The 18,616-nt window shown below is 43.7% G+C and overlaps 1 protein-coding gene across 2 annotated transcripts; it reads right to left on the bottom strand.

The window, feature by feature from the left end:
• Window positions 1-580: 580 nt before the first annotated feature.
• Window positions 581-7,521, bottom strand: EEF1AKMT3 (EEF1A lysine methyltransferase 3). 2 transcript variants are annotated; one of them, XM_044443317.1, is made up of 3 exons: window positions 7,339-7,521; window positions 2,521-2,632; window positions 581-1,869 (listed from the first exon to the last, which is right to left on the bottom strand). In XM_044443317.1, the coding sequence occupies exons 1-3, from the start codon at window positions 7,519-7,521 to the stop codon at window positions 1,472-1,474; spliced, it is 693 nt and encodes a 230-aa protein (XP_044299252.1). In that variant the 3' UTR covers window positions 581-1,471. The 2 variants fall into 2 exon arrangements, with proteins under 2 accessions (XP_044299252.1, XP_044299253.1); XM_044443318.1 differs by lacking the exon at window positions 7,339-7,521 and adding an exon at window positions 7,145-7,244.
• Between the last annotated feature and the right edge of the window lie 11,095 nt (window positions 7,522-18,616).

Below are 18,616 nucleotides of genomic sequence, written 5' to 3' on the forward strand. Positions count from 1 at the left end.
ACGTGGATTTTCTTCCCATCTATTTCTGGACTTGTGTTGGGCCCAAGGAAATTGTGCAACATTGCGATTCCCATTTTCAGTGATTAAGACCATGGCTTGGGAAGCCCCAGCTCAAGTCACAACTTAAATATGAATGATTGTCATCAGCGCTATGTAGAGAACCACAATGAGAACATCTGTTGTTGAGTAGGGAACAAATGCAGTAAATAAATAAATATGAGCTCAGTAGGTGACCTTAAGGGAACCATGTTCCCTCAGCTGTCTCTCCACTTCCCTGGGCCAATGCAAGACCTGCATCAACCTACACTGCAGGGTTGTTGTTAAGTCCAATAATATATGCCATGTTAAGAATTTTAAACCTAAAACTAAACAATAAAACTAGATAAACTGGCCATTGACAACAGAACCACTGACAAGAGCCAAACAGCATGTAGAGAATTCTCCTTAGCTAATGAACTATTTGTGATGAATATAGGGGAACCATGAATGCTGGGATATCAATGTAAAATGTAAATATAGGGGAACCATGAATGCTGAAATATCTTCCCATGCATTAAACAAACAGGTGCACAGACAGAGGTTATTTACAACAAATTTTGTAATTAATATGTTGAATGAAACTTCACCCTCAGCGTTTACAGGCACAGCTTCCTTATGTACCTATTGAATTGAAACTTGGGCACCTACACGTTAAGAATGGGATTGTACATTATTGTGAAATAGAAATACATGGAGCATAGGCACACACAAGTTAATGCCCAGCCCTATCTTTATGAAGATACAAAGTTCTTATGAAAGAGCATCTCTCAAAATGAGAAAAGGCATCATGGTGTCTTTTAGAGCACTTAGGTAATGCTTTGCTTCTCCTGCCTCTGGTACCACTGAATGTTCTTTGCCTGAGCATTAGAGATGACATAGCTGTCTTTGCAAATTCGGCAGAGGCACAGGAAAGCCAGTGAACCATGCACATTAGCAATGGAAGTATGTGCTGACATGCTTCCCTTCTCCCATTGCTGTTTCTGGTATACACTTCCAAATCTTTCCATGAGAGAAACAAAGTGAACAATTCCTGCTAGCCACAGCATTAAGCACCTGTGTGCACATAAGCAACACAACTGCAGATGTATCCTGCTGTTTTCCCAGTAGAGTTTAAAGCATGAAGCCTACAGAATGACTGAGGAATCCAGGGTAATGGGAATGACAGTTACTTGGCCTGCCCAGAGAGATGACTGGACACTTCACGTTGGACAGCACTGCTCTTTCTGGAATGTGATCTCTCTCATACGATGACTGAGGACTTGTATAGTGTATTCATCAAATGAAAGAGACATTACTGGAAATATCCACTAGAAGGCAAAGAATCCTGGAAAACAACTGGAATGGGCTGGCAGATCAACCCACTAAGGCTTCTGGAACAATAACTCACAGTCAAGGCAGCATATGTCACATGGATTGTGGCAATTAGGGACACTCATTGTCTGACATTGTTTTTGGTGGTCACTTTGTAGATGTTAATATTCTCAACCTCATCCCTAAAGGCCAGTTGTGAAACGAAGTGCTTAGGGAGCAAAGTCTCAAAGAACAATTCTGTACTATGTTCCTGTCTCATTTTTGAAGACAGATAGATAGTTGACTGGGACCCACACAGGTGCTGGAGTGTTCTGATCAACGAGGGGAAAGTGTCCTTGAGATAGACGATATCTGCACCCAAGATAAAGTCAAAATTTGCAGGAAAATCCTTCTGGTCCAGACCCCATGATAAAGCACACACTCTGGTTCGAGCCATACACTTCATGGGCAGGTTCCGGTGGACATTCTCCTCTATCTGCTTCAATGCCACAGGAAGATCTGTGATGGTCACTTCACCTCCTAGAAGGAAAGGTGAAAAAACTGAGTGCCAGCTAGCTGGTAACAATTTGGTTCACATCATATGCATTATCCACAAACAACCAGGTTTTCTTAAGCATTCTGGGCCTCTAAACTTTCACACCATATATTCATGTCCCAACTACTCTGAGAACAAAGTGATGGGTCACAGAGGCAGTATTTATGCTCTCTGTTTCATCACCTTGCTATATGCTGCACCAAGAATAGCAAGCTGAGAATGCAAAAAAAGGAAGAATGCACATTTCTTGCAAAAACAGATTTTTGTACAAGTAGCAATGTGTAGGTAGCAGGAATCTTGGGAAAGCAGCTCTTTGTTCTGGGTGCTAGATTTCATGGAAACAAGTTTGAATAAGTCGTTTTAGACATCAGTATAATAGTTTATACTAAATTCATGGGATCCTCCATACCCCTCAAAACATGACTCCAATACACTTCAGGAGCATAGAGATGATCAGCATTTAACAAGGACAGTATTTCAGTCTTCGTAACAGTCAGTATGACCAGGATGAAGGATCCTTTGATCATATAAAGCCATGCCAGATACGGATTGCTGCTGGGTGATGAGGGACAATTCCAGCAGCAATTTCCACAAATAATACATCCCGCCCCTTTAGCACAATTGGTTCTACCTACCAAGAAGTGAAGCAAGTATGCCCACAATGCCTGTACCAGCACCCAACTCTATAACCTTCTTTCCTCTAAAGTTCATCTTCTGTGTCTCAAAATATTCACAGAGAGTTAGAGCCTAAGAAAGAAAGAGGAGAGAAATATAGAGAGTGAACAGAAAAGCCAAATACAATAAAAAGTCACCAAATATGTACAAGGGCCATCTCATTTCACAGCAAAAAAGGGACACTTTATTTACACCAGGCAAGTATTTCCAGAAGCTTGTGTTGCTTCATAAATTTTTATAGCATTCCACCCAAAAAGGATGCAACTTTCAATTAAAGAGATTGAATTTGGCCTCCCTGACCTTTCCTCATTTCATTGAGCCTATTTGTTAACTTGCCGTAGATTTTGGTCTTTTCCATTTAGATTAGATTCTGCTCCCTGGTCAGTTTTGGAATCTTCATTTCTGGATCCTTTTGTCATACCAAATAGATAATGTGCCCCTCCGGTTATGGCAGCCAAGTAGCTGTAGCATGTGTTCTCATGTCAATTGCAGTTTGGCATATTTTCACATGCAAAATTAACTTTATGGGGAAATCTGAATTTTAAAATGGGCAAGAAGACATTTGTTTGATGGAGTGGAATGGACAGACTGATTTTTACTTTGGACCAGCTTGTTAGACTTGGTGATAATTTGTTATGATTTTCTGCTTTCCTCGCTATATATAAATTGCCAGGTTCAGCTGCAAGACAATATATGCAGTTACAACATTTGTTAGAATCCAGGCTCCAGGTCCTGCTGCTTTTACAGCTTCAGAGCTTCCTGTGTTATTGGAAATATGGTTGAGGCTGAGTAGTCACATTGGCCTTGAATGTGTGTGTGTAAATATCTATTATCACTAGATGAATGTGATACACAAGGTCTCAACCAAGAATGAGATCATTAACTAGAGCACCCATCTTGCCGAGTCAGTGGAGAGCTTCATTAATATTTTTCAAAGGCTTATGGATCGTAGTCTATGCTGAATTCAGCCAAAAGCAATGCTTTGAGTTTAATGGATGGTGCAACATCTCTTTGAATCAGGCTTAATTAAAATGGCCAATTGTTGGAAGTATAGCTCTGCTAATGTTTCCCTTCTTCCTATGTTTTGGCAATGTCCAATAGAACGGCACCTTCCTTTGGGGTGGTAATAATTCAGATAACTCTTGTGATGGGAAGTGCTTTAATATTCAGGGACACAAATGTTCTTTTGTATTGCCTACACACCTCTTGGAATTTAACACAAGATCAACGTAAATAGATTTTCTGCACCTTTTCGACAGATAAAAGCCTAATCTTACAACACTTGAAGGCTCAGCATCCACACAGTGGATGGAGGATTTAATTAAACTTTTACTTTTCAAACAGTTGCCCTTTAGGTGTAACCTACAAATGCATAAATATACAGCTATTCAGAGTACCTTTGCTGAGGTCATGATTATTTTTAATAATGTAATCTGTTCTGTTCTATACAGGGAGATGTGTGTAGCTAGTGTTGAGGAACTTCTTGGATCTCCTTCAAAAATTGTAATGTGTCTGTTTTGTTCTCCTTTTTTCTTCTCTAAGGGTTTGGTTGTTTTTGTATTGCACAATAATAATACTAAAAGCAAAAAAGGCTCATCTGTGTCAATGTGGCCATTTTTCAAGTGCCTGTAGTGGATGTGCATGGAAGGAGGTGGGGTCTGCTGTTCTCACAACATGGATCAAAGAAAGAGCCTTCTCCTTCCCACATGCCAGCCTCCACTCAGGGCACAAGAAAGCGGTTGCCACTTTTAGAGGAACTAAGCAACCCTTTCCCCTTGTGTGTAAGGAAACAGGATTTGCAACACTGGGGGATTTTCATCACTTGCTGCATCGTGTTATTTACGTCTGGGACTGGTGGGAAGACCTGCTTTCCCCAAGAGGAAGGCTTCTGCTTGTGGCAGGTCTGTCTGCCCAGTCTTTGGGAACTCTCCTCCCTCCACCCCATGGAGCCAACTCCATTCATCCCATGGTCAGGCACTTTGCGTAGCATTTTCAGGAAGTGGTGACAGAGGAGGACGAGGAGAAAGCCCAGCAATGGAAGTGCAGCCCTTTTGCAAGCACTGTTGATCCAGCGTGAATCTGGATCCAACCCCAGGGATGGCTCTCTGGTTCTTGGACTGTAAAGCCCATCAGTCCTAGCAAGCATAGCTAATAGTAAGGAATGAGGGGCATTGTAGTTCAAGAACCTTTAGAGAACCACCAATGCCTTCTCCCTGCTTTACATCTTTTAAGCCCCTTGCATTGGAGTCCTGCTCCTCCCTGTACCGATTGATGCTCTTTCCAGGCTTGCTCAAATAGGTCCTCTTTGCTCAGGGCACCATTTGTCATTTTTTAATAGTTTAACTGTGCAAACTGAAGCTCATCCAGTTGAATATTCTCTCTTCCACCAGCCATAAATTAATAAGCCTAATGGACTGTTCCCCCTCTGAGAGGCAAATTGCTACACCGCTGCCTGGCTGTGACAATGGACTGGACAAGGGCTAAGAAACTGTAGCCCAGTCAAGACTGAGATGCTGATGGTAGGCGGTTCCTTTGACTAGATGGGAGGGTGTTCAACCTAGATGGGGTTGCTCTCCCTCTGAAGGTGCAAGTTCGTATCTTGGGAGTGCCCTGTGATCCATCTTTGTCATTTAAGGCTCAGTGGCTCAGAGTGCTTTCTACTAGCTTTGGCTCAGCTCCACCCCTGGACAGGGATAGCATGTTTCCATTAATCTATGCTCTGATAATCTCTGAACTAGATTACTGCAATGCATTCGATGTGGGGCTGTCCTTGAAGATGGTTTAAAACTGCAGCTGCTGCAGTGTGTGGCAGCCAGATTAATAACTAGGACTCATAGAACCAAACATGTAAGACCGACTCTGGCCTTCTTGCATTGGCTGCCTGTATGCTTCTGGGGCCAATTCAAGGTGCTGGCTTTAACCTGTAAAGCCTTACTTGGCTTCAGACCACAATACCTGCTGGAGCACCTCTCCCAGTCATAATCTACTCAAACACTATGTTCAGCCTCTGGGGCCTTCCTCTAAGTGCCAAGGTAGATTCGGAGGCTGGGGGAAGGGGAGAGTTTCTCTGTGGAACAATCACCCCACTGCAGCCTGTCTGGCACTAAACCTGTCATTTTTTTGGTGCCATTTTTCCTTTTATACAGTCATTTTATTGTATGTTATAGCAATTTTAAATTCATTTCAATGCTGCTTTTAATTTATATTTGTATTGTATTGATTTTATGCATTTTTGTAAACCAGCCAGAGAGCTTTGGCTGCAAGGAGATTAATAAATAAATACCTTACAAGGCACCTTATTTCAGTACAAGAGGAAAAAAAAGGTGTTATATCCAATATAGTAAGAAGAATGTGGGGGCTCTGCTTGAATTCCTGGTGAGCTGCCAGTAACCAAGAGCTGACAATGCTCCGCTAGGGCAACAAATGGTCTCACATGACAGAAGGCAGCATCCTACATTGCTCACTGCACATCCACTAGGACCTCATCATGGGCTTCAAAATCCAGATTCCTCTCTAGTGATCTCATCATAGCTCATACCTAGGGTGTAAAAAGTGAATAGGAAGGAACTACCCACAGTGTGGAAACAGCAGTGTGTCAGGTTTTCTTCATTCTGGACTTTTTTTTAGGAGAGTAAGACTTTTATTGTTACCAGATGTATACACGTTCTCAGTGGGCATCCTGAATTTGTCTCCCGTGATCTATCCCTTGCACATAATACAAGTAGGTTTTTTTAAGCAAGCCATTCAGTAAGCCACACCTTGCACAAGGTTATCCTTATATGAGTAACTTCTGCCCCCAACTTCATCCCTCTTAACACTGTTGCCTCAGATCTCCCCCCCCCACACACAAACACACTTAAATCACTGTCTTTTCATGTCTACCGCCTACAGTCTTTCCTGCATTCAGCAGTTCCTACAGGTTCTCTGTTTCCATATTACAGTGATGTTGCCACAACAGAACTGTCCTTTTATTGACCTTCAGACTTGGTGTTTGCAGATGAGTCAATTAAAGTATAAATGTGGGGGAAGAGGAGGAAAATGTGAAGGGAGGAAGTGCAGAGAGTGGAATGGGGGCTTGCTCCCCCCTCTGCAGTTTTCTCATGCTGCTGTTACATTGTTTTATTTTATTGGGTTGGGTTGTCTGCTTTCTTACATGCAGTTTTCATTATTTTGTAAGTTTCTCTGTGATACTTTGAATAGCAATATAAACATTGTATTATAAGTATTAAAATTAACTGTGTTGTAACGAATCTAAATAGTACTCAGAGTAAACTCACCAATACATATGGGACTTAAGTTAAACTAACACTGGATACAACATCCAGAAATACCGGGATTAACTTTTACAAAATGCATTAGTTCATGCAAAGACCAGCAGTTTCACAAGGAATATATGATGAAAAATACATGTTTTGCACCATTTATATGGGGTGCAAAGTATTTCCTAAGAGTGAATGATTCTTACGAAATGAAAATATCTAATCTAACATTAAAATTCCAACCATTTGCATCAGTACTAAAACTCCTTTTTTGCCGTTTGAAAAAGACTCAGTATACATATATTTTAGGGTTACCGAACTTTACCTTCCTAAAGGCGCCATCCCAAGCATATTTAGATGGGAGTCCTACAACTCCCAGCATCCCCCGGGCAGCGTGACTAAATACCCATGGGCTGTGCCGCAGGGGCCCCAATCCAGGCAAACTCCGCCGCCGCACCGGTTACCCCCCCTCTCCCCGCGCTGCCGTCCTACTCCCGGTTCGAGCCCACCCGCGCTCACCGCCTCCCAAACGGGGGCTGCCACCCCCAGCCGCGCCCCGTGATACTGGGCAATGCTCAGGTCGTGCCCGCACAGCCGGTAACGGGTCTCCGCCGGAAAGGCGTCACCAAACAGCCCGAGCTCCCGCGGAAACACCGACTCCAGCCCCACTTCCACGTCGCCTGCAGCAGTGGGCGCCGCCATCTTACCGGAAGAGGCGAGCCTTCCTCGTGTTCCATGAGGGCAGGGTGGATTGGCGGGGAAGAGGCCCTCGACGTTCCGATTGGACAGCCGCGCCGCCGCCCCTGGAGGCCATTGGGCGGGAAGGTGGCGACTGGGCCAGGTGCGGGCTCCGACTGCTCACGGGCGCTCCACGTGCTTTAGCGCTCGGCCCCTTTGATGCTTTTCTACGAACCAGGCATGTAGTATGTCTGCCTTGCACTCTGCATGCATTAATCCCTAGTAACCATAACCCTTTGTATAATTACAGTTACTTGTGAGGAAGTAACTCATTTGTAAAAGGAACTGAAAGTAACAGATACGGTTGCTTTCTTCTAACTGCTCTGAAGTTATGTAAAAGCTAAGCTAACTCCATACTAGCTTCCATTGAAACTAATGGAACAGGCTAGTCGTGGCTGAGGGTGTCCTTCTATACATCAAAGATGTAGGATCCCAACTCAGATCCATCCCCTGAGGTGCCCCAGAGGGTTGAAATGTCTTTGTAAGGCCTAGTAACTGGCAGTGCTTTAAACAAAATATGCTGGCATTTTTGGTGTTGCCCTTTTGCCCCATCCAGCACTGGAATTTGCCTCCATTGCTTTCCTGGGGCTCAAAGAGGTTCAAAGACTTTGCTATACATACAGTAGCTCAACAAGATTTATTTCTGAGTATGCATGCATATGATACCTTCCTATTGCTTTCAAAACTGCAATCTTCGTTAACTTTATTTGGAAATGGGGCTACACCAGGTGTGCGGAAGCTCTGATGGGAGAAAGTGCACTGGACACCCTCTGCTGATGAGCCTTGGTGGGAGCCAATTAACATGTTGGGTGGCCGAGGGCTGCCATTTTAATTTCCCATAATGTCCCAGACTATACCAGGGGCACTGAGAAAGTAACATGTAGACTCAAATGCCTGTTGCAGCTCAAAGCACTGGACTTGAACAACAACATTTAAAGAGGCCTCAAAGAAGTCTCAGTGTTGGGTCTAACACAACACTAGGGTCCTGTTGGCCAAAGCTGCCAGCCCTGCTTAGAAGTAAGTCTAAACAAATCCAGTAGGCCTTATTTCCAAGTATGTACATATACAAGAGCAGGCTAACTCATGTCAGTAATTTTAACTGGATTGGTGCCATAAGGTATTATGAGGTCACACATTATTGATAAAATCACTTGCATATTATTTGTTGGTATGGCAGATTGTGTGTGTGTAAAAGACATGTATGTTCCAAGTACTGCTAGGGGCCTCTATGGACAAAGTATCTCAAGACACCTGCAAGATCCATGTTGGTGAGGTTGGGCTCCTCAGCATCATAGAATTGTCCTTGGGGCAGCACTTTACATTTCCATATAGAAATTATTTTATGCGGAATAAAGTAAAATGCAGCCAGTTAAATGCCCCAGCTGAACAAAGCCACCAAGCCTGCTTTGCATGGCCCCATGCTGCACACAGCCAATGGTGAGAGCTGGTGGGAGTTGAGCACCAAACACTGGGAGGGCCACCATCTGCCCCTGGCTGTGCTGCAGCGTGACTTGTTTCCCTGCTGCCATTTTTGCAAGTGAGGCAATGTTGGCAGAGGTGGGGTTTGAGCAGGCACATGTTGCTAGTCCCTGCTGCACATGGCCTGACCTGGCTCTTCAGGCTTTTGGACAGGGGTATTTCCCAGCCCTTCTTGAAGCCAGAGCTCTAACCTGGCCCCCTGTTGCACAGAAAGCAGGTGGGCCACAAGCTGTTCCCCCAGAGTGAGGATTTATCAGTGCCACATAGACCAAAGTGAGAGTGTGTAGGACTGCAGCCTTTCTCTTTATGTCTCCCATACAGAACACACACATATATCATTGCAGAACAAAATCGTACGCTTTCTTCTTCGGAATTATTGTTTCCACTTATATGCACATTTTACCAACTTAATAGGTTCACCTGTGATCCTACTTTAAACATACTAAACAACCTATATTAAGTTCTGGCTGTTCCACATGAAATTTCTGGCTCCAGGCCTGCTTAGAGTCCCTGCTACTTGTAAACCCTTTCTCGCTATCGTCATTCCACGCGTTGGATTAGTAAAACAATAACGCCTTTACTTGCTGATTTATGAGCCATTTCCCCCCAGGATCTGAAGGGCATCCCCCTGTCCCCTCACCCGTTGCAGCCGGCTTCACAGGGCTGGGGATCAAAGGCAGGGAAAGGAAGTTAGTTCTGCATTCACAGAAGGAGCGTGAGGTCACCAGCAGACTGTCTGCTGAGCCTTGGGAGTAGCGTCCCCCTTGACGCACTTCACGGTTAAATGTTAGCTTGGCACGGCTTCCCGAGGGAGAGGGCACCACTTGTTTGGGTGATCTCGTTAGGGCACTTAACGGAAACCAGGGTCGGGTTAACGATTAGTAGGCCCATCAAACGCTTGTTACCTCTTCCCATGATTTTTGTGGAATTTCTCAGTGATTCCATGGGGCAGGTTGTTATTGCCAGTTTTAAAAAATGATTGCCCTCAACTTTTGGCAGGAGAAAATGGGTTTGTTTTTATTTGGATTTGGTGTTACAGTTTTGATTCTGTGCTAGGCTGTGCATTTCTGGAAAACAAAGTATTCTTGTAGCTCTCCCCTTTCTCTTTAGGAGGAAAAGGGCATTTCTCCAGAGAAGAAGGGAAATAATGAGCATTTCAATATAGAATCATTATGATTAATACAGAGGCTAAGGACACAGGCTAATTGGAATGTCATAACGTCTGAATTCAGGGGATTATCGGCATCCAGTGCAGGGCAGAAGGGCAGAGGCAGCCTTCACACCTGTCCTCCCGCTGGCCCGCAGAATGCTTTCATAGCCGATTTTGGCTAAATGTGACATCTCCAAAGAAGGAGAGTGAAGCATGATCAAGATGCAATGTATCTTGGTGGTGGTGGTCTCCTCCCCTCCATGAATTCAGAAGACTTTCTTCTGAGATGATTTTGCAGTATGAACTGCCTGATCCTGCCTAATCTTGAAAGCTAAGCAAGGTCGGGGCTGGTTGAAATCTGGATGGGTGACCTAATGCTGTGAACCACCTATAGAGCTTTGGCTATGGGTGGTATCGAAATGTAATAAATAATAATAACGATTGAAATGTAGCTAACATGGTTCTTTCTGCACTGGCCATGAGATGGGGGAAGGAGAGGGAAGCACCAATGCTCAGTGCTGAGGTTGGAGAGCTTTTCCAACCTTGTAGCTGGGGATCCAAGTGGTCCTGGGCCATCTGGACACTGTCTAGGATTGCTCATAAATTTTTCAGCCTATAATGACCATGCTGATAATCTGTGCTACAACTAGTTATAGAAGATAGCTAACCAGGGGTTTGCTGATACTGCAGTCTAAAAACCTGTTGAGGACAAAAACAGACCCCCTTTTTCGTTGTCTGACCAGGGGGACAGGCAACACCAGCAAGCCATTTTGTATATAAAAAGATTCTTTATTATAGTGAGCCTTCCTCCAGTTGGGACCAGCTGCCACAGTCATTGTGCACAGCCAATTTATACGTTTAGCTTTTTGCATTGATTAGTAACCAAAAATGGCATAGCAGGAAACATTATTCAATGAAAGTAGGACACACCCATCAAAAAGGGAAACATAAAAATTAGGGAACTTTCCGTCACATTTTGTACATGGTTATCTTCACCCACATCGCCCCTTAGGACAATCTGCTCCTCCCCCACAAAAAATGTTCCCAGGCTTATCTTTACAAATTCTGACCTTCTTGATCAAGCTTATTTCATATTTTGACCCTCTTGTGTCCTTCTGATAGAACTTCAACTAACTGACTCTTGGTGTGTGGCCATCAGGAAAAAAAAGTATTCTTCAAACCCAAAGCAAGAAAGATACATAGCAACCACATGCAAGGAAGGGAAAATTGACAAAATGAAGGCTAAATATAATAGGAAATAAGTAGCAGTTTAACAGACAGTTAAGAACCGATTGTATATGTAGACAGCAATCTTATGTTGTGTCAGCAGCATCTAGGGGCCCACAAAGTAGGTTGATTCCTCTGGTCTGAGGTTGGAAACAGCCCTTGGCTTGGAGCTTCAATCCACCTCTCCCTTTTCAGGCAGTGGGAAAGAACTGAACCAGCTGCTTATCCTTAGTCAGAAAACTGACATCAGAGATTCAGCGAGAGGAGAGAACTGGGGCTCTCGGGAGGTGAGGCATCTGGGCAGCCCTCCACCCCACACTGCCTTCCCTCCTCCCCACACTGAAGTGGCACACCTGGAGGGCCAAAATCAGTTCCCTAGCAGAGTTGCAGAAAGGAAGAGGTGGAGATCACCTTCACTCTTCCTCCTACTCTACACTGGATGATCATAGGTCCCCAAATTTCGAGGCTTACAAGTGTCAGGGAGACAGGCCAAAAGTTTTTGCTCTTTTTTTAAAATAGCTGAAATAGGTTTGTAGTCTGTATTGCCCTGTGCCAAGATAAAGGACTCCCTCTTGCCTTCGAGTCAGCTTCACAAATTTAACAGCGTGGCATGTCCCAAAACAACCTGTTCTTGCCAATAAAAAGAAGATTTCACTGAAACAGGAGTTATCTCTGGCACCGAGAGTATAGGGAGTGAGGTACCAAGTTATCAGCTGCAGTGGGGAGCCCGGAAGCAGCTGAGCCAGATGTGCTGCCATCGCGCGCTGGGCAATGTCCATTTGCCTGGCCGTGGTCACGGCTGTGTTCCCTCACTTCCGCTAACAGCAGTGGGTTTAATCTGGGTTTGGTTCAGAGCCCCTGGAGACCAGGGCGGCAGATGAAGTAAAAACGGACAGGGGCAAAGCACTGAGCCAGGAGGGCGTTTGACGCTTGAGACTGTGCAGTGACTTTTTTAGAACTAGTTTGAAGCACCTGGTTCAAACCCAGGTCTGATGCTCATTGTCGTTTGGGGCAAGTCATTGATTACATCCATAGTGGTCAGGAGCAGAACAATCCTAAATATGTGGGGGAGCAAAGCAGTGAATTGTCCTGAACTTCAAAAGATCTGCCAGCAAATATTAAAATAGCCAGGCAGTGGCAGCTTTTCCTTGCCTTTTCCCCTAGCAGATCTGTCTGGGTCATGGTCTGCATGGGTGTAGAAACATATGTAGTTATTATGTATATTTATAGTTATGGAATTAACTATGCCATCTCTGAGTGGGTGTCCTTGAGGGGCCTGATCCTGAAGCCTTTCAGGGAAATTCGAGTGGCTTTGGATACGGGATCCAAAGCCATTTCTGGCCCATGGCATTCCACATCCAGGACATGTGTAGCTCTCTAGCCATGCTCCTGCTGGCCTTTGCTTTCTGCAGATCTTTCTGTGGATCTAGCTGGGCTGTCTGGGGTTGACCCACCCTCACTCTCCACCTGAGCTGTCCACCAGTAAAGTGAAGGGTAGCCTTAATCACTGGCTAGTTTTCATTTTTCAGTATTCTGTCCTTTCTAGCAGACAAGTGTCATTTCATAATAAGAGTAAAAAAAAGAAATAATACAGTGAAACTAGCAATAATACCCACATCGCAAAGGAAAAGAACTAATTCCGGAGAAAAATCGGTAATTCATGAGTAATGGTAGGCACACAGAACAGGAAGTAATCAAAAGCTCAAGTTACAAGGAGGAAGCTTCAAACTGACATTACAAGAGACCTTTTTTGATGGGAACTTACTGTCAATATACATTACAGAAAGATCTTGCCCATTGGATTGGGCACTGCCTGGTAATATAGCGGTGCAAAGTGCTATGTAGAACCACTCCGTTATTTCTTCTTCCAGCCACATGTAAGAAAGTAAAATCCCAGTGACACTAACATACCTTTGAGTGCGATCAATCCCTGAATCTGAGCAGATGCAAAGAGGTTGAATTGCTGCTTCATCTATTCATCCTGTGCATGTTTATAGAGGAAAAAATTCTTAGAACTTCCAGTTTTCCACAACTAGCATGGCTGGCTGGGGTATACTGGGAATTTTAATACTTGTTATCTCTGAGCATGCATAGAATTGCACTCTTAACTGGTAAAACCAACTGAATTTTAAGGATATTGTCCACATTTCAGTTGCAAAGATTGAACGGTGAATGAAAAGGTCAGTTTTCTTAATCAATCTCAGAATACTGAAGTTCAAAAAGTCGCTGCCTTTCAAAGTTCTGCAAACTTTTCATTTTAGCACTAAAAAATCCTACATCCCTTCTGCTCATCAGTTATGGCTGTTATATGGATAACAGTGATTTGGCTATAAATGAAAAAATGCCACAGCTGTATGTTTCATAGCTAATATGCAGATGGACGCAAGGTAGTAACAGCAAAGGACAACCAAGCTGAAATTTTCACACACTTGAAGGAAACAAAAACCAAATTTTTCAATGTCGGTCGCGTAAGGTGACCCTGTTTATTCATGCACATCTTTTCACTGATTAAGAGGCTGTCAGTCATACCAAGACTATTATTCTTTAACATCTGTCCCTTCAGGTTTCCTGTTGCAGTAGCCAAAGCATCTTTGTCAATGTGCGTCAAAACCACAGGTCACGGGAACGTCCTGAAGCAGAACGTTCACAGTTAAACCTCTGAAGATGATTTTCCAAAGTCGATGCAGCATGCGGTGGAGTGAACCACATCCTTGGAGTAGGATAATGTTGTGTCCTACGGAACAGGGGCCCGCGCATGCATTTAGCATACAGCTGATTTAAAGGAATAGAGAAAATGTAGTTGTGTGACTTTGGACTTCCAGCTTTTTTAGCTTAGCTCTGTGGTTTGCAGGCTACAAGTGGAACTAAGATTGCACTAACTTGAGAGTAGGCAACTTGGTGCCCTCCAGATGTTTTCTACTACAACTCCCACTGTTTTGCAAAAAGCAGCGAAAATACTTCTCCTCAAGTTAAATAACCAAGACTGCCATCAGAGTAAGGCGATTTTTTTGTTTATTGCAATAGACGAGGAGAGCCCGCTCTATCAGAATCTCTCCAAAGCACAAACACACAACTCATCTCCTTTTGTGCCCTAACTCGGCCGCCATAGCCCTCCTCAATTCCCTCATTGGACGAGGTACTAAGGGGGTACAGTCTTTCCGTCCGCCTACTTCCTATCTCCCATCTCATCCCACTCCATACATCTACATACATCACATGTGCATTATAATTAGCCTACTGTCTATTCGAGGTGTGTGAGATAATATTTATCAACCTATTACGCCTGCGTGTTCATAACTACAAGTTCACTAGTTTACTCCTTTCTGGCTTCACCTTGCCCTACGACCCCCTGTCTCATATGGGAGTATGAGATAGAAGGTAGCCTTCTTTCTGCAACCCAGTTATCTTTTTCTCCCCTCCACATTCCTTCAGACAGGCTTCATGGCTTGGTTGTTTGCCTCACTGTTTCTCAATCACTGAGTTACTTCCTTCACCCACAATCCCTGGCCATTGGACATTCCCTTGAATAATACTGACTTGATACACTCAATCAAATGTATGTCTCATAAATCAGTTGATACCCCATGCAGTATCAGTTTACTAATGCAATGAAACATCTTGCATGATTTAATGTTTTGTAATTGACTGCACGCACACACAGTGGCAAATAATAAAGATAGGCACAAATGGCCTCTCAAAATTCTTCACCCTATTCGTGGATGGAGAAATGAGGGTGGGGTGGGGGACACAATGTCACTGAGTTTCTCTGGGGGAGGAAGGGCTCATGGGGAAAGCTCACCACTGGTAAGGGCTATAGCACAGTGTGTGCCCCCAAAGGGCCTTGGTTTCCTTGTATGGCCCCTGTGAATGCCACAGCATCAACTGTGTTGGCAGCCCAGGCCCCATTTTGCATCCACCATAATGGAAGGGGGGGGGCGTCTGTTGGGTCCAACTTTTGGGAAGAGGCAGGGCCAGTGCTGGGCCCCAATCTTTCTTTCAGTTTCCTGAAAGTTTCCTTCCCCTGTAAGAGGGTTCCATTGTTCTGCCTCTTTGCCTGGGAGTTTCACAATTTGTTTTTGTGCTTCGAGCTTGACAAAGCAACGCAAGGCAGCTGAGGCTGGTGTATGTGCACGCTCTTCCTTCTTTTTTTATCCCACTGTGCAGGGTCGCTCTTACTCTGCCTGCACTTTGTGATCTGAAAATATCCTATGAGGGGGATTAGGTCATGATGTCTTCCCCAAGTTGAAATGTGTGGAGCCAAGGAGGCTGCAGGCTGCCAAAGAGATGTTGTACAATGACAGCGGCACACTTGCGCACAATCCTCAGCCTCCTCCTAACTAAGGTATGCACAAGGAACCTAAACCAACCCCATGATGATGTGAGCCGCCCCGAGGCTTCGGCGAATGGGGCGGCATAAAAATGTTTTAATAAATAAAAATAAATAAAAATGATTTCTCCAAAATGTTATTCACCACTGAATTCTCTTCTATCAGATTGAATGAGACTGGTAGAAAATGATGTAGAAATCTTTGAAGCAGCACTATAAATAAGGTCTGAAAAGGAGTTTGGAGAGTTAGGAAACATGAGAAGAATTCCCGTGCAATGTACAGTTCTCTGCACGTCTCTGCACTCTGCAGCCAGGCTTGTCGGAGTTTTCTCTGCCTAACATGCATAGGATTGTGCCCAATCTGCAGGTCAGACATACACATCTCCTTGCTCTTATCTGTGCTTTGTTCAGGCTCCCGCCATCGCTGCAAACTTCCAAACTAAAACAATTATTTCAACATGGGAAAAAAGAGTATGCCACCTCTTTCTGGCAATCAAAACTTTAGCAGCAATCAGTAGAGTCCAAACATTTCTGTATGTCTCCTAGCAGAATTGTCAAAAGGCCATAAAATAGTGAAACAGATGACATTATTATTATTTCGCATGCAGTCTCCCCCCCCCCCCAAAAAAAATCAGTTTGTGGAGAGAGGCATAACATCAGCATTCTCATTCTACATGACCTACACTTTCTTCACAGTTTACATATATGTGACTCTGTTTATTTTGTCCCGGAACCATCAGTGAGTTCAGGCATCCCCCATGTATAAATTTCAGGGATGGATCCCTCCTATTCTGCTCATGAATGGGGTGACATAATTGAGGGGATTTTATCTCAGTTCTGTGTCATGCTCTGATCATGGGCAAATTCTGTGAACATACAAGTAGTTTCTACCTGAAGGAGTTCCCCGTGCAATGCTCTACATGTCTAGTCAGAAACAAGCCCCATAAAGTTCAATGGAGCTTACTCCGAGGTAAGCAGGTTTAACTTTGCAGCACTAATTAGAAAAAAAATCTTTCCATTTCACTGTTTTCCATAATGCTTCAAAGCACAGCCCTGCACATTTTTACCCAGAAGCACCACTTGCTTTGCTGAACGAGGCTTAGGAACATGGGAAGTTGTCTTACTCCGACTCTGATCTTTGCTGCATCAAACCCAGAATGGTTGACACCGACTGGCAGAGGCACTGTGGGTGATCAGACAGGATTCACCTCTGAGCACCACCTGGAGATGCCAGAGATTTTGTTTGGGACCGTACAGATAATAAGCACTGAACAGCTTCTACGAACAGGTGCAGAGCAAGCTGGTGTGTGTGTGTGTGGTTATATAAGAATTGCAATTTCAAACCAATGTCTGGATTTCTGAAGAAGCTGAATTTTGTAGTTATTTCTGCTGAGCAAGTAAAATTTTCCATATAGTTGTGCAAGAGGAGCATTTTAGAAATCCACCCAAATGCTTTTCTCGGCAAGCTGTGCCTCTTGGGTATCCTGTGTTTATGCTGAGATAAAGAAGACCTGAGTCATCTCAGTAGCTGCCAATGGAAGAACAATTTGGTACATTCCCATCAACTTGGCAACTTCAACCTGCTGGTTGGACATTACTGGTAGTACAGTAGTCAGAGGAGGAAGCTGCCTTCTAAGAAAACCAGAAGTTATGACTTCCCAGGAAAGTCAGCAGGGGAAGAATTGGGTGAATTTTTCAATTCACTGATAATTTAACTCAACTGAAGAAAATGAACAAGCAAAATTTGGTAAAACCAAGAAACACATTCTAATCTCCCTTTGCACCACATTCTAAAGTGACCTGACTAAACGTGGCTTACATTATTAAGGTAGGGTAAGGTTGTCCCTTCAGGCAGGGGAGCTTGGTTGCCTTCTTAAAAGCAATCTGACCCACTGGGCCCAACTCACTTGGAAACCCTATGCAGGCCTTACTTAAATACAAATACGCTATGGAGTCAAGTTCTAGATGTTGGTGTTGATTGTGGCTCAAGATCTGGTGACCAGGTAAAACAACTTCTCCTTTTTATAGCTGCCTAGGTAATAAATCAGGAAGATGCCCTCAAGATGATGCCCGACTTGCCAGGAATTTAATATATGGTTGCCCGAGAAAACAATATTGACCACAAAGAAACTAACTAGGAAACTTCCTCACAGTTCATGTTGAAGGTTTCATCTCCTACTAAAGACTTGTTTGTTTACCCAGACTAATGTTTAAATCAGTGACTTAGTTCTCACAGAACAAGATCTCAGAGAATGGGTTGAATAATGGGTTGTTGCTATGTGCAAACCCTGCTCCATGGTTTAGTCGTGGACTGTTAACTACAAACAAGAAACCACGGGTTCTCTTCCCGTGATTCAGTGGCAGCCCAAAGTCTGAGTTGTGCTGATGTGTGAACCATGCCTGTGTCGCTGTGCATTATAAAGCTGTTTATCTATAATATTTGTGTACTTACTTAGGAGTGTTTCATTGGCTACTGTCAGTTTGGTATGATTTAAGTATTTGCTATTAGCATTATACCCTGCTTTGGCATTATAAATTTTATAAACAAAATCAGTTTTATAAACTTAAAGTTTTATTTTACATGTTATAAACACATCGATCAATCAATCCAAAGAGAACTTTTTGGTTATCATGGTCCATATAAAATTTTAATGAAAGTGGGGGTTCATTTGGGTTTTCTATCAGAGACATCAACATTTCTTCAATTCCCACTGGACCACGTTCCCACCTTTTATAAAACAGCTTCCAACAGTAATGGTTTGCTGTCCAAACTTTTCTCCTGATCATTAAAATAAATGAGCCTCCCCACATCATGTGTCTTCCAGACATGTTGGACTACAATTCCCATAATTACATACCAGTGTGAGTTGTTGTCC

The sequence above is a fragment of the Varanus komodoensis genome, unplaced genomic scaffold (genome assembly GCF_004798865.1).
Source record: "Varanus komodoensis strain SLA01 unplaced genomic scaffold, ASM479886v1 scaffold41, whole genome shotgun sequence".
Classification (NCBI taxonomy): Eukaryota; Metazoa; Chordata; class Lepidosauria; order Squamata; family Varanidae; genus Varanus; species Varanus komodoensis.

Coding starts and splice junctions, on each gene's coding strand:
- EEF1AKMT3 (XM_044443317.1), bottom strand. CDS start 7,521: ATGGCGGCGCCCACTGCTGCAGGCGACGTGGAAGTGGGGCTGGAGTCG. Junction 2,633..7,338: donor CAGCCCCCGTTTGGGAGGCG/GTGAGCGCGGGT, acceptor TTTCTTTCTTAG/GCTCTAACTCTCTGTGAATA. Junction 1,870..2,520: donor CATACTTGCTTCACTTCTTG/GTAGGTAGAACC, acceptor CTTTCCTTCTAG/GAGGTGAAGTGACCATCACA.